Source organism: Haliotis rufescens, unplaced genomic scaffold (genome assembly GCF_023055435.1).
Source record: "Haliotis rufescens isolate VD_foot unplaced genomic scaffold, xgHalRufe1.0.p SCAF_3, whole genome shotgun sequence".
In the NCBI taxonomy this organism is placed as follows: Eukaryota; Metazoa; Mollusca; class Gastropoda; order Lepetellida; family Haliotidae; genus Haliotis; species Haliotis rufescens.
This window is the reverse complement of record NW_025964001.1, coordinates 28563250-28579866: the sequence shown is the minus strand read 5'-3', so window position 1 is coordinate 28579866 and position 16617 is coordinate 28563250. Positions and strand designations below refer to the sequence as shown.

Genomic DNA, 16617 nt, shown 5'->3' with positions numbered 1-16617 from the left:
CCAGACAATCTGGTAATTGACATCATGAGCATCGATCTATGCAATTGGTATACAATGACATCTATCAACCAAATCAGCGAGCCTGACCACCCAATCCCGTTATTAGCCTCTTACGATAAGCAGAGTCGCCTTTTACGGCAAGCATGGGTTGCTGAAGACCTATTCTACCCCGGATCTTCACGGGTCTATTTCGATTACCCGATTATCCATAAGGTCCACTCATATGATCAGTATAAGTTGCTTGGGATCAATTCTAACCCGGAATCTCCACAGGGAACACCAATAACAGAACAAGAACACAAATATATTGCATTTATTACAAAACAGTCACAAGCAGTGACCATGCCAAAACTGACAATGTTTCAATGAAGATGATAACATGTGTGCTTGATTTCTGTTGGCTCAGATTTGAAAATGTCCAGCAACTAAACTGAACTGAGAAAATAAGTTTTCAAAGGCCAAATGAAGCCATTTCTAGTTTTCTAAACAATACTTTATGAATGTCTAATCTGAAAAGTGGAACTTCAAAACAATTGATGTATAGCACAAATAACACAATCAAAATGAAACAAAAAAGCTGTAATATATTCCAACATGGAAACTCAAGTGGAAGCAGTGGCAATATTGTCAAGCAATGGGGCCAGGGTACTGTAGTTCACCCTGCACAAGTATGGAAAAACAAGGCAGACACCTTGATTGTAGTCATCAACACAATGGCCAAGTTTGATCCAACTTGGTCCCTTTTATCACTTGAAATTGCTGCCTCAGCAACATTGGTACATTGTCCAAAGATGCTTTGAACAAGCTACTTAGGATTGTTACCATTCACAGAGAAGATACCGCCCAGTCTCGTGGTTTCCAAGAAGATCATGTGATGCCTTAAACAACTTGAGTCCATTCATAAGCAGGAATTGATACAGGTCAATCCAAAGTGAAAAAGGCTTATGAAAGGTGATGGATGACAAACATGGCATGAGGTCATCTGAGCTAAAATGATATCTTGTTGGCAGTGAACTAGACCGATAATGTCGGTTTTGACTCTGAATTAGAAAAGACGGTTCATTCAGTTTAGGAAGAAGCCTCCAGACAGGCATCCCTCACTGTTTCCATCAAAACATCTCAAATCAAGGACCAGGCATTCCAAAACTGTTGTTCAGGAACATTGAGCACTCTGAGTGAGTGATTTAGATCACAGCATAACACTGACCAGAATACTAGGAACATTTTCAAACTCAGTCCAAGACAGTAAGAAAACTTTATGGATAACAACTTCTGGTTTATTGCATATATTATCCATAAAGTTGTACGTTTTCTAAATTACTCACCAACTTCTAGAATGCCAATCAAACAGTTCACTCAACATCTCAAGACACCTGATGCTAAATCTCTTTGAAAAAGAAAGAGGATGCAAGCCTAACTTGTAAATTTAGTTGGATGGCAAAATAATTGTACAGGTGTGCAACCTGTTGTATTCTAAATGAACGAAAAGTTTCCTGAGTTTGGTTACCTGGTGTATGTTTATAACTTTTTGAATGCCTGAAAACAAATGTGAGCCTTCTGTCTTGTGTTAAACAAACTTTCAGCATCAAATGTCAGTGATGAGATATGCATTAACTCTCATTGGATGTATTTTACACTGGATCGACTGCAAAACTTCAATCATCAATTGTCATATTGTCAATGCTGACTGCTGCCGATGTTGTCTACCATGCCGTTGCCATCAATGCCGTTGTAGAAGAAGAAGTTGTTGTGGGGCTGGTCCTTCTGGGAGACAGCCTGCAAATATACAGTGAGTTAGTGAGGAGTTCCAGCAGTCATTAACATTGCAGCAATATCCCGGAAAGGGTGTCTGCAAGTTGTTTAACACCACACTCAGAAATTTTCCAGCTATTTCACAGCTGTCTGTATATAACTGAGTCCGGACCATACAAGCCAGTGATTGATATTATGAACCACAATCCTGGTGTTGAGGTACAATGACACGCTATCAACCAAGTCACCCTGTCGGACCACCTGATTCATTAGGTCACTCTTATGACCAGCACGGCTTGCTGGCGAGCTATTCCAACCGAAATCTCAACAGGATTATATAAAAAACAAGGAATAGTTTTTGGGTCTGGAGCATCAATTGAACTGACAATTATGAATGAATAATGATGTCCCTGTCACAGACAACATCTGACCTGTGTGGATGTATCCTATGCTTTCCTGTTCATTTGAATCACTGTGAAAGATTCAAATAAATTGCCAGACAGCAATACTGAATCACAAAAGAATCCAAACACTACAAGAGCTTTCCACAATTCATAAGAATTATGTCAGCTTGTGACCTGACAGCAGATGTCAAAATACTGACGGTGTTTGTGATTCAAAATGACATTTTACACAAGGACACCTTCTGGTCCTGAAATACTGCATTCCTAAATAATACAGCTGAGAACATCTGGACATACACAACACAATACTCTGCACCCACAATTTCTTGATCTAGGCTTTCATATTTTGGAGTATTTCATTAGGAATAGTACCATCTGGTAAATAATGGTTCTCTTCAAAATTCAGTTTATGATAAATAATGACGCAATGGTCTATTCATGAAGCTAAAATAGATTCATGATGATGATTTGAAAACATAAATTCATGGAAGATTGCTGCCAAAATCTTTGTGACAAGAGCCAAAACTGACTGATCCATTTTCTACCTTGACGATAAAATTTTATTATTTCAGAAACATACCACTGAAATTCCTGTTGTTGAACCTATTTGTGACTGTGTGTGTAGTATATTGTTCTCAATGTTAGAAAATTCAGTTATAAGGTAAGGGTAAATGATTTTATTTACTTCACGTCATCATACTTTCAATAAGACACAGCACTAAGCCCACCATTCCTCCAGTGAACTCTCACCTTAATAATCTCCTGTCCCAGTACTCCTCCCACAACAGCACACACAGGGCTCAGCTCCGCAAAACAGAAACTGCAGCAGAAAGGTTCAAAATCCATAAAAGCAGACTGATTTACCACTGTGTGAGTGAGTAGGGTGTTTCCCCCAGAACAGTCTCAGCATGTGTGGAAATCAGGCATAGGAGCAACAGCTAAACCTCTAAGCTACCAAATCTCTTTGTACCATTGGTTTACAATGAATACACTGGAAAGCTGAAGAACAGTACCAATATAATGTTTGGGTAGAATTTAGCCTGCTGAACCCTATCATGTACCGTACTGAATTACCTTACAGTGATGTATTCAAGTTGCTCCCTTTCATTACTTTGAAGGGGAACTGTCAAGGGCTGTGGACAGCAAAGTAACTGTTCTCCCTCAAGTGTCAGGAGATGTATTTCAATGCTTTCATCATTTTATACTATTTGATGTGGTGTATCGCAAGATACCAGGCGATACTCAGCTCTAGTTACCTGCCCAATGAGTCTCAGCGACCACCTGTGTGACCTGTTAGCTGTATACACATGTACAAACAGTGAGAATCGGACCCATTTGTGGACGTGGAGCAGAACAGGTCAAGAATGAGCCATAGATCCAATAATCCGCACAGGACAAGACATTATTACTTGATTTATAAATGTGCCAATTATGAGGCAACCACTGATCGGAGTCCTACTATGGATCTAAATCTTATGAATATCTCATAAATACTATGTATATTCTAGAAAACAACATGCTCTGACTCTCTGATTGTGATGTACAGCTTAATTCACTGTTGTTTCACCTTCTAACAATATTTTACCTAGCAAAGTCCTCTGGCACAAATTTCTTGTCCACCTTCAGTCTGTCTAGAGTTGTCTCCCTTAGTCCATTCAGGTCCGTCACATCTTCAGCCTTAGATTTGATCAGAGGTCTCCGCTTGTGTTTGCCGTAGAAGTCTAGAAGCACTGAAAAGACACCCCAAACCAGATAATAGCAACAATATTATCTGAATAAAGTTTGTTAACAGTAGCCTTGAATTAAATAGCATTATTTCACAACATTTGAAACAAACAATGTGTTTTTTTGTTTTTTTAAATTAATAGTGAGTGAGTGCGTTTGGTTTAACGCCGCTTTTAACAGTATTCCAGTTATATCGCGGCAGGTCAGCTTAATGTGGGAGGAAAGCCCGAAGTGATGCAGATCTTAGACGTTTATCACTTCGGTGAAACCCACGAGCACGGGTATGGTGCTGACAAACCTAGAAACATAATCGAGCGAAGCGGGATTCGAACCCACAATCATAGGTTTCTGGCGTGCCCAAGGGACGCAACTCTGCACAGCGAATCGCGGCGCCTTAGATGATTGGGCCACCGGTGCCCCCTTTTAAATTAATAAAAGAATTCTAAACTTGAAACTGGTTTAAAAACATATGTGTTTTCTAAAAGTATTTCAGGGTAAGCATAATCCAGCAAGCAGAAACGTTTGATATTCTGGTAGCTGCGGAGCAAAATTATTTGAAAGAAAATTATTTCAGACAACTTGCAGACATCATTATTGCATTTTAAGCAGTTGTTCATCCTGATCTTACCTTGCATGATGAAGTACGTGCTTGGTGTTCTCCTTAGTCTCTTTTTCATATCATCTACGCTCCAGTCAACATTGAGAGCATTCTCAAGCCGCTTGAATGACATGCACTGAAAAGCCACAAATATATCACTACCTGACACATTTGGCACTAAAGACATAGTGTGTAACATAATATTGTAATGACATTACCATTATTATTTCTATAATCTTATGCTGCACAAACCTAATGAAACTGACCGCACAACTTCCATGTCATCTTCCTGAGGCAAGGGAGTTAACTGACTATAAAAGTGCAGTTTCCAAAGTGCCGAACTAGGCTGGTATTGCGGAGTTACATTTTGGCTGGACTAAAGAGTCTATGCACAGTCCAATCAAAATCAAGCAACAAACTAGACATCCTGTTTGTAAACAAGGAATTCAAAGTGCAGATTTCGATCGACTGCAGGATTTGCAAAGCATGTGTACCGTCAGCTGGGCATCGACAGATATTTACAAATCTTTTCATGTTCTTAATCAAGGTGCTCAAATGATTTTATGCACATGGCAAGGAAAGACTCGTTTTATTACAATATAGATCTTGATTATCGATCAGATCATCTTCACTGGCCACTATTTTGTTTGAAGCAAATGCAAGTGGTATGAGAGGTGGAATCTCATTGGTCAATAGGAGGGACATTCTATTGACATTCCGGTGTAGTTCGGCAAGAACGGAAACTGCACTTTTGTAGTCAGTTAACACCCTTGCCTCAGGACGATGCCACCATGTCAGTGAGGAGAGAATGTAGAATATTCCAGTACAGCAGTTGAAAGAGACAAGAAGGCTGGCTGCAGTTCACCGCAGTGCATTGCTTGAACTCAAACACAGAACTGACAAAGACAAGTCAAACATTCTTGCAACTAACTGTCCTAACCTCGACAACCCATACACGCAATCTCCTTAATTCATAACATTTCAAAATAATTCCAACAATTCCAAACACACGCCATCATTGTTACAGGTACTTCCCAAATTGCCAAGTATTAGAGTTATCTCCCTTACATCAGTCACTCAGCACAATATTGTCGCCAGACCATCCACAGGGATATTCCAACTGAATCACAGCAGCCAATAACAAGTCAACCTAGTGGTTGACAGCAAGAGCAACTCTCCACACGATCAGCTAGGTCCACATAGTAACCACCCAATCCACAAGTGTCAGCTCTTCAGTTCTGACATGAGTAGGATAATGTGAGAATCTTGACACCCACTCTGTATTCAACAATGACATTCTATTCACATGAAGATAGGAGACAATTCTAATTACCTTTTTAACAACAAGAGTATCTGGTTCCTGAGTCTTCGCCTTCTTGGGTGATGGTTCACCTGTCTCATCATCTTCATCTGGCTTGGCCTTCGTGTTTGCAACCTCCCTACAGCGAGACATACATACATTATTGATATTTGAAGCAAACAGCTACCCAGAAAACAACCAGCAGCCACAGTTACAGATGGTAACTAGAGTCTTTACTGAACATCTTGCTAGGTTGTTTTTTCGTTTGTTTGTTGTAAAACGCCACACTCAGCAATATTCCAGCTGTATGATAAAATAATATGTGCATTTATAATGCCCCAAAATACCATTCATAAAGTGGATGCTCATAGCACTACACTATTATTACCCCTGTCAATGGATCAGTGTGCATTTGATTTTCATTCTCAGCTCCCTGGGGAGTATACAACCAAAGCTGCCTGTGAGGTAACAACCACATAACCATCTCATCCTACCAGGTTCCCATCAAGTGCGAGGTGAACAGAGGCACATTTTGGACAAAGTTACTTGCCTTAGGGGGCACCACATGTGATGGCAGACTGTAAATGATCAAGTCTGGACCAGACAATACAGTGATTACCTGATCCATGTGGTCACCTTTATGACCACTACAGGATGCTGGGAACCCATTCTACCCTGGAATCACCTAAGTCGTTGCCAGATTGGAGAGTGGACATTTGGGATATATAACAATCATTTATGAACACAAATACATTCTATCCTACATCAATATTCAAAACTAAGCATGAAAGGCAAGGATGCCTTGTAATGACATCATGTTAAACATTAAGAACCTAAGGGGTCCCTAGATTCAAGTGAGTGAGTGAGTTGGGTTTAAGGCCACTTTTAACAATATTCCAGTTATATCGCGGCAGGTCAGCTTAATGTGGGAGGAAAGCCCGAAGTGATGCAGGTCTAAGACGTTTACCACTTCGGTGAAACCCATAAACACGGGTATGGTGCGGACAAACCTAGAAACATAATCGGGGCGAACCTGGATTCAAACCCACAATCATAGGTTTCTGGAGTGCCCAAGGGACGCAACTCTGCACAGCGAATCGCGGCGCCTTAGACGACTGGGCCACCCGTGCCCCCCTAGATTCAAGTACTATAGCAGCATGTATCAAGGCCCTCAGGACATTCAACAGATCTCTCTATTCTAATGAAAAATACTATCACAAGTTCACATCATCCCTATACCATTTTCTTCAATCATATATATATATATTTTTATGCCGGGGACCACCCACAAATACCCGACATATTCCTGAGGGTACGCAAGCGAGTGAGTAAGTATGGTTTTACGCCGCTTCTAGCAATATTCCAGCAATATCACGGCGGGGGACACCAGAAATGGGCTTCACACATTGTACCAATGTTGGGAATCGAACCCTGGTCTTCGGCATGACGAGCGAAAGCTTTAACCATTAGGCTACCCGACCGCCCTAAGGGTACCCAAGACTAACAAACACTATTGTTTCTGTTCTGTCAACATTTAGCTATACAAATATCACTTCAATATTACAAGTAAGGGAAGCGACTCTTGTCATCATGGTCATTCAAATTTCTTTTTCACTTAATCCCCTCCTGGCCATACTTTAGTCTACTGTAGTGCATCATGCCTGTTGGTCAATACTTCAAGATCTTGTATACACTATGTTTCTCACCACCCTGAATACACTGACCTTGATTAGCTGACTAAACTGCAGTACACCACTGCACTCCATATGTATTCACAATTGAGGGGACGTTTGTTTGTTGTTTAATGCTGCACTCAGCAATATTCCAGATATATGAAGGCAGTCTGTAAATAATCGAATCTGAACCAGAAAATCTTCTGATCGATATCATGAGCATCAATCCACACAATTGGGATACGATGACATGCATCAACCAAGTAAGTGAGCCTGACCACCCGATCCCATTAGTCGCCTCTTACATGAAACATAGTCGCCTTTTCCGTCAAGCATGGGTTGCTGATGCCCAAATCTAGCCCGTATCTTCACGGGTATAAGGGGACGTAGTGCATACCAGCCTGTGAAGTGTTGACAGTGACCAGTCCACTACAAATCCTCAACAACTGCAGTAAAATACAACACGTCTGCATAACCAACAACTCACTCTGCATATTCATGTTCTCCTAGATCACTGAACATGTAACCATAGTAACCAAAGACATCTCCACTGAAGAACTGAATCTTTTTTCCTGCACAAATCTTGTTGATTCTGCACTGAGTGGCTGCTGGACAGCAGGTGACACAGACGACGTCAAAGTTGGAGAAGAAGGAGTCGTCCTTGGCGACAACATCCCCGGAGTCAGCTGAAACTTGCACCATCGGGTTGAGCAGCTGGACACGATGAAGGGAGGATTCAGCACGCTGGAGATAGGGAATTAATGCTGGTTACTCGACAAAATTCAGATATGACCAGTGATGACAATTTATGTACCAAAGATAAAAGATTGCACAGTATTAGAACTTTTTTATTTCCCTGTTGTATGTTTCTTTGTTTTATACTGCACTCAACTATATTCTTTGTTTTATGCTGCACTCAACTATATTCCAACTATGTGACGGCAATCTGTACCATGTCATATCATGACCAGAACAGAGCCTGACCACCCAATCCATTTGGTTGCCTCTTACAACCAGCATAGGTTGCTGGGGAACAATTACAACCTGGATTCTACACAGGGTTCTATTACTACTAGACCCATGAAGATCCGGGGTAGAATAGGTCTTCAGCAACCTATGGACCCGTGAAGATCCGGGGTAGAATAGGTCTTCAGCAACCCATGCTTGCCGTAAAAGGCGACTATGCTTGTAGTAAGAGGCAACTAACAGGATCCGGTGGTCAGGCTCCCTGACTTGGTTGATACATGTCATCGTATCCCAATTGCGTGGATGGATGCTCATGATGTCAATCACTGGATACTCTGGTCCAGACTTGATTTTTTCACAGACCGCTGTCAAAGAGCTGGAATATTGCTGAGTGTGGAACAAACACAACAAAGAAAACAAAAACTATTACAACTATCTCCTCCATCCAGCACCAGTATAATCCAGTCCTGTTAACTTACATTTTTGCCTAAATCAGCTCTTGACACAAGGAAGTGAGATGTGCAGTCTTCATCATCAACCTGTAAACAGAATGGCCTGAGAAATCACTACATTACTAATATACAGAATGGCCTGAGAAATCACTACATTACTAATATACTGAATGGCCTGAGAAATCACTACATTACTAATATACAGAATGGCCTGAGAAATCACTACATGACTAATATACTGAATGGCCTGAGAAATCACTACATTACTATTATACAGAATGGCCTGAGAAATCACTACATGACTAATATACTGAATGGCCTGAGAAATCACTACATTACTAATATACAGAATGGCCTGAGAAATCACTACATTACAAATATACTAAATGGCCTGAGAAATCACTACATTACTAATATACAGAATGGCCTGAGAAATCACTACATGACTAATATACTGAATGGCCTGAGAAATCACTACATTACTAATATACTGAATGGCCTGAGAAATCACTACATTACTAATAAACAGAATGGCCTGAGAAATCACTACATTACAAATATACTGAATGGCCTGAGAAATCACTACAATACTAATATACTGAATGGCCTGAGAAATCACTACATTACTAATATACTGAATGGCCTGAGAAATCACTACATTACAATTATACTGAATGGCCTGAGAAATCACTACATTACTAATATACTGAATGGCCTGAGAAATCACTACATTACTAATATACAGAATGGCCTGAGAAATCACTACATTACTAATATACAGAATGGTCTGAGAAATCACTACATTACTAATATACTGAATGGCCTGAGAAATCACTACATTACTAATATACTGAATGGCCTGAGAAATCACTACATTACTAATATACTGAATGGCCTGAGAAATCACTACATTACTAATATACAGAATGGCCTGAGAAATCACTACATTACTAATATACTGAATGGCCTGAGAAATCACTACATTACTAATATACTAAATGGCCTAAGAAATCACTACATTACTAATATACTGAATGGCCTGAGAAATCACTACATTACTAATATACTGAATGGCCTGAGAAATCACTACATTACTAATATACTAAATGGCCTGAGAAATCACTACATTACTAATATACTGGATGGCCTGAGAAATCACTACATTACTAATATACTAAATGGCCTGAGAAATTACTACATTACTAATATACTAAATGGTCTGAGAAATCACTCAGTGCTAATATATACTAAATGGCCTGAGAAATCACTACATTACTAATATACTAAATGGCCTGAGAAATCACTACATTACTAATATACTGAATGGCCTGAGAAATCACTACATTACTAATATACTAAATGGCCTGAGAAATCACTCAGTACTAATATACTAAATGGCCTGAGAAATCACTACATTACAAATATACTAAATGGCCTGAGAAATCACTACATTACTAATATACTAAATGGTCTGAGAAATCACTCAGTACTAATATACAGAATGGTCTGAGAAATCACTACATTACTAATATACTAAATGGCCTGAGAAAACACTACATTACTAATATACTAAATGGCCTGAGAAATCACTACATTACTAATATGCTAAATGGTCTGAGAAATCACTACATTACTAATATACTGAATGGCCTGAGAAATCACTACATTACTAGTATACAGAATAGCCTGAGAAATCACTACATTACTAATATACTAAATGGCCTAAGAAATCACTACATTACTAATATACTAAATGGTCTGAGAAATCACTTCATTACTAACATACTAAATGGCCTGAGAAATCACTACATTACTAATATACAGAATGGCCTGAGAAATCACTACATGACTAATATACAGAATGGCCTGAGAAATCACTGTGCTACTTATATATTATCAATACAATATATATTATTCTTAAAACATGTCAATGTTTTTGTTTATCATCAGGTCCACATTTCAGTTGTCTATTCTAATTCTTCTCCTTCAATGGTATTTCAAAATATCATGGCATGTCAGATATTGGTTTAAGGCGACAGTAACATAAGGAATGCAGGTCATAAATGGTTACCCATTGGTGAAGCATATAGACATGGGCCTGATGCAGATGAAACCAAGCATGATCATCATCATGAAATATGTGGCACATCTAGGATGCTGACTGGCTTCGGTAAACTGACAAAGTCATTTTCAGCCATACAAGTTATAAGATGGTGTAAGGCTAAATAATGACCTTCTCTTTTCCAGTGTTTATTAAATTTTAGTCCTTAATTGGAATATATTTATTATGAAGGAAGGAAGAAATCATATGTTCATAATTTACTTGCAAATTCGTAAAAAAACAAAAACAAACAAAAACTTCAGGACAAAGTACTAGTACAACATCTAGCCCATATTGGGATGCCACATCATAGTCATAATGATATACAGTCAAGTCTCGTTAATCCGACACTCGTTAATCCGAAAATCGGCTTTATCTGACACTAATGATGGGAACCGATTAAATCAGTGCTATTTAGACCCGTTAATCCGACAGTCTCGCATTCCGACTCCGACACACCTAATTTGCAACAAATTACCGAAATCACTCTTAATCAGTCTCGTTAATCCGACACAGTGATCAGCGTACCCCGTGGTCACCTGCACGCGAGTACACAGCCTGTGTTTTGATGCTAGACGAATCAGCTGGTAGGTGCATATTACAACGGCTGCAGTGACAAACTTGCTTAACAATAAACAATTAATGCTTTAAATAAAGAAAACAGGATAATTCACAAGATTAGATTACCTCAATGTTATTAAAATCAGATACAAGTTCTCACTATCGACGAGGACATCCCATTACAGGTCACGTCAGAACAACCTTTTGCGAACTATGACCTACCATTGAAATGACCAACAGGAAGTCGACGTTAGCCACTATGAAAGCAGCTTTCTTAAGCTTTGGGTACCAGTTTCAAAGTTGCGACTTCCTTTCCAGACTATGCTTTTTAAAGTATTTTGAATCGGTCATACAGTCCGTAACAGTTGTTTTGTGTTAAACTTTAGAGGTTGCATGATTAGAAAACATATTCCGCCAACAACGTAACATAACAATATGAATATTTATTTTATATTTTTTATTATGTGTTTGAATCCTTATCTATCGTGTAGTTGTCCGATTTTCGATCACGAATGTTGATACTACTAAATTTTGTTTATCCGACATACTCGTTATTCCGACATAATCATATGCAACCATCGATGTCGGATTAACGGGACTTGACTGTATAGTCTTGCATGGACAGCCCAGGCTGCTATTATTGAGTGAGTTAGGTTCAACGCCGCACTGAACAGTATTCCAGTTATATCACAGTGTGTCAGCTTAATGTGGGAGGACAGCCCAAAGTGATGCAGGTCTCAGATGTTTACCACTTTGGTGAAACCCACAAGCACGGGTATGGTGCTGACAAATCTAGAAACATAATAGGGGCGAACCGTGATTCGACCACAATCATAGGTTTCTTGGGTGCTCAAGGGACACAACTCTGCTAAGTGAACTGCAGCGTTTCACACAAGGAGGTCACCTGTGCACGTATGCTACTATTAACATGATAAATATCCAGAAAGATGTTCACTTTTAAGTCAGTGAAATGTCCTCACAAGTGAACTGTCAAGTAGAGTGATAGATTTGATTCCAGCAAGGACGATATTCTTGGCCACCTCTGCTCCAAGACCCTTCACTCCAACTAGAAGCACACGGGCTGCACGAAGTCTGAAATGCAAGTTGATTTTACACATAAAAAAACAGGTCCAAAACATCCTATTCAGCGGGTGTTTTTAAACATTTTTACTCCACTAGTCCTTATAATGATAACATATAGCAAAACCCATACAAATGGCAAATTTCTACTAGTCCATATGATACCTTAACTATTAGGCAGTTTGGCAAGGACTATAGGACTAGTGACAATTTCTAACGCTGTTATTGAGTCTTTTTAGCTGCTGAATGAAAATAGAAAAAAACATGTGCAGGATTTGTACCATAATGTAGTCCTTTACGCATGGTTTGACACTATCATCTGAATAAGTCAACTTTTACAATCCATCCCACTAATAGTAAGTACATGGCAACATTATTAGTTTAGTTCAAGACAAACAGAAAGAAACAACTTATTAGCCAAAAAGCTTCCTGTCATTTGCCGTGAAGTACCAAATGGTAAAACAAGTTTTTTTTAACCCCAAACCGAACCATCCCTACACTGATTGAAAAGGAAGCTTTTAGTGCGAGACTAGTAAAGGTCAGGAAGGACTAGTCACATTTCTTTCTGGACTATTAGTACAACTATTTAGTAGACGGCATCTCTGAAGATCATTTTTACGGACTAGTGAAACAAAAGTTCATTTCTAACCCTAAAGACATGTGTGAACATAGGAGAAGTGATACATTTTCAAAGGTTTAATAAGTAATTGCGGATTTTCAGACTACATATTGTGAAGTAACATATGCTTGTTTAACGCTGCTCTCAGCATATTCCAGCTACACAGCTGCTGTCTGTAAAAAAACAAGTCTGGACAATCCAGGGATTGAAATCATGAGCATCGATCTAAGCAATTGTGATACTATGACATGCATCAACCAAATCAGTGAATTTAACTACCTGATCCTGTTAGTCGCCTCTTACGACAAGCATACTAGCCTTTTATGGCAAGCATGGGTTGTTGAAGACCTATTCTACCCCGGATCTACCATTTTTGAACAAACATATTGTTAGTGATTTGTCGCGTTATAATGAGAGGTGTGACCTCATCAAAGCTGCCGACCTGACAGTTATCAGGCCTCTCAACATTGAGTTCTTCTGAAGTACTGTACACTGTCAGAACAGTGTGTCATCATTCAGAATTTTGGTGTTCGTGTCAAGATGAAAAAGAACAATGAACAAGAATTTGTTTTAATTCATCCATCCCTCAATCACATCAATTTCGTCTTAACTGCTTGAAAACAGGGTACATAATAATACACTGATAGTGACTAAGTCCTTGGCCTACATGACCTATTAAAGGAACTCTAAGATTTTCCATTTCATGTTCCTTGGTTTCCCCAAAGACGTATATATACGTATATCCATATACGTCTTTGGTTTCACCTATTTCATATGAGTGCTGGCTAAAACGGCACCTCAGCAAAACGTCACCAACTTCTCGGGCGAAAAAGGCACCTCATTTGGCGAAAACGGCTACTACTTGTCGGGCGAAAATGGCACCTCTAGTTTAATAACGATAAGAACGATTTATGTAGTAGATTATATGCTTTATTTACATGCTTTATTATTATGGCTCCACTGGTCACAGTTGTCACATTATACAGCATGTTGATTGGCAAACCAGATGACGTCACTATTGAACATCACGATGACGTCACCTGACAACAGGCGTGATAATCATGGCCCATTGTGCGGGTGCTTTAATGATGAATCTATCCATTTTAGCAATAATATTTGATAGTGATTCATAAACACATGCTCAGATATAGTCGGAATCGTAAATCAACTCTGCACTTTATGCCGAGGTTTCTATTGGATATGGAAAGGGTTAACATTTCACAATTATTGGTCTTTGCAAGTGACTATGTGAGTCTAATTTAATTTATTTCACTACCAAGGTAAAAATAAAGATATGGTGCCGTTTTCAGCAGGCAATAGTAGGCGTTTTCGGTTTATGCTCGGTAACGTTTTCGCCAATCGGTGCCGTTTTTGCTCGGTGACGTTTTGCTGAGGTACCGTTTAACCCTTTCGTATCAATCTCAACTCCCATCTTCAAATGAGATTGAGACAAGATGAGTGTGACATTGACAATCTCTTTTGAAAGCTTCTTTTCTAGTTTTACAGTGTCATCTATCGGTGATGGGTTTAATAATCAGATACAAGTTCAGCTCCTACATAACACCACATCGGTAGAAACACTTCATTCACTTAAAACCGACCAGTATTTGAACAATAACACGAACGCCAACAAACATGACAATGACAACTGACACGTACTGCTCGCATCGCTAAGATGTTAAATAGCCATTTCTCTATTTAACCAACCTTCTCTGGGCATCAAGACCCCACAGACGAATCTGTCTGTCGTAAAGTGCAGCCTCATCTTCTGTTATGTTTTCCTCCCTTCCCATGCTTTTCTCTCAGGTTGAAATAACAGAACAAATCTGCCGGCAGAAAGTACCTCAGGCTTTTGTAACGGAACATTTCATTGGTTAGATTTCCCAACATTAAAATCCGGAAAATAAACCATTAGCCACAGTTGAAACCTTAGTGAATGAGTGGATTAGATCGCTGACTTTCTGTACTGGCGATTAAGTGCCTCACTCTGAGAATGTGGGTTCGAATCCCGGATGTTTAGCAAAATACGATAGAATCATAAATGACCAATCCGTAATGCTGATTTTATAAAGCTACCTGGATTGCAGGGCCTGACGACGAGTTTTATCCCCTTTCACAGAGACAATACACCGATATATGGTCTCTGCCTTAAAGGGAAAATAATAATTAAACCCAACATTAAAAACCGGGCTTAATAAAGAAAACATATAAACGTAACCAAAATACTCCATTTTATTCAATTTTTAATGTATTACATATTTTCAAACTGAAAACTATACAATAAAACAATAATTGGGGAGACCAAGGTGCCTTCTAAATATGGAAGTCTCTCACAGCCCTAACAGTTTGAAAAAGTCTAGAATATACATGTAATACCGTTATACGCGTTTCGAAACTTACGCTACGGGTGAATCATAAGAAATTGATTTCCACACATGGGCGAACATAAAAGGGGGGGGGGGGGGAATCGTTTTTAAGCCTACAACAGAAAATAAGAAGAGGCTTAGATACGTGCATCTTTAGGACGAACGTACACTGGAACATGATTGCAGTTGTCTTTAACTTTTCTTTCATGGTGTCAATTAGAAACACACCCTATGTATTATATTTAACTGTTGGTGTGGAATAATACATTTTTACAAATCTGCAATTTCTATGTATGCATTTAATACAAATACTGACAGTTTGGGGATGATTTTCTTGGGTGCAGGCTAAAACGGCACCTCAGCAAAACGTCACCGATTTCTCTGGCGAAAACGGCAACTATGTGACGGGCGAAATTTTTCTTCCCTGCTGAAATACGGAATCAATGTGCATTTAAAGAAAAACTGTAAATTATAATTTATATTTTGAATGTAAATACATTTTGAATTTAAAATCACACAAAGATTGGCAAACATGACATCAGTGATTTTATCGTAAATTTACGACAATTTCTTTACAGTGTAGCTAGACTTTGCTATTATCAAAATCTAGATTGGTTTTGCATTAATGCATAATGTCTTTCTCAGTCGTGGCACGGACTGCCAAGTCGTCTAAGGAGCCCCAACTAGTTGTGCAGAGTTGCGTCCCCTTGGCTGATCAGAAACCTATAATCGTGGGTTCGAATCCCAGTCTCGCCACGATTATGTTTCTAGGTGTGTAGGCACCATACCCTTGCTCGTGGGCTTCATCAAAGTGGTAAACGTCTCAGACCTGCATCACTTCGGTCTTTGCTCACGCTTAAGCTGACACATTATGATATAACTGGAATGCTGTTCAAAGCGGCGTTAAACCCCACCCACTCACTCACTCTTCCCACGTCACGGCGCATCATTAGTTTGCATCTAAGGGACGTAACACTGACAGTCCCGGTCCCGTAGACCAGTCGCACAACTTGATGACAT

The 16617-nt window shown here is 39.3% G+C and overlaps 1 protein-coding gene across 1 annotated transcript; it reads right to left on the bottom strand.

The window, feature by feature from the left end:
* Window positions 1-299: 299 nt before the first annotated feature.
* On the bottom strand, window positions 300-15086 carry LOC124145323 (SUMO-activating enzyme subunit 1-like). Its single transcript, XM_046515041.2, has 9 exons — window positions 14939-15086; window positions 12513-12624; window positions 8898-8957; window positions 7940-8196; window positions 5813-5918; window positions 4510-4615; window positions 3742-3886; window positions 2907-2976; window positions 300-1776 (listed from the first exon to the last, which is right to left on the bottom strand). Exons 1-9 carry the CDS (start codon window positions 15022-15024, stop codon window positions 1678-1680), a joined length of 1041 nt encoding a protein of 346 aa, XP_046370997.2. The 5' UTR covers window positions 15025-15086; the 3' UTR covers window positions 300-1677.
* Between the last annotated feature and the right edge of the window lie 1531 nt (window positions 15087-16617).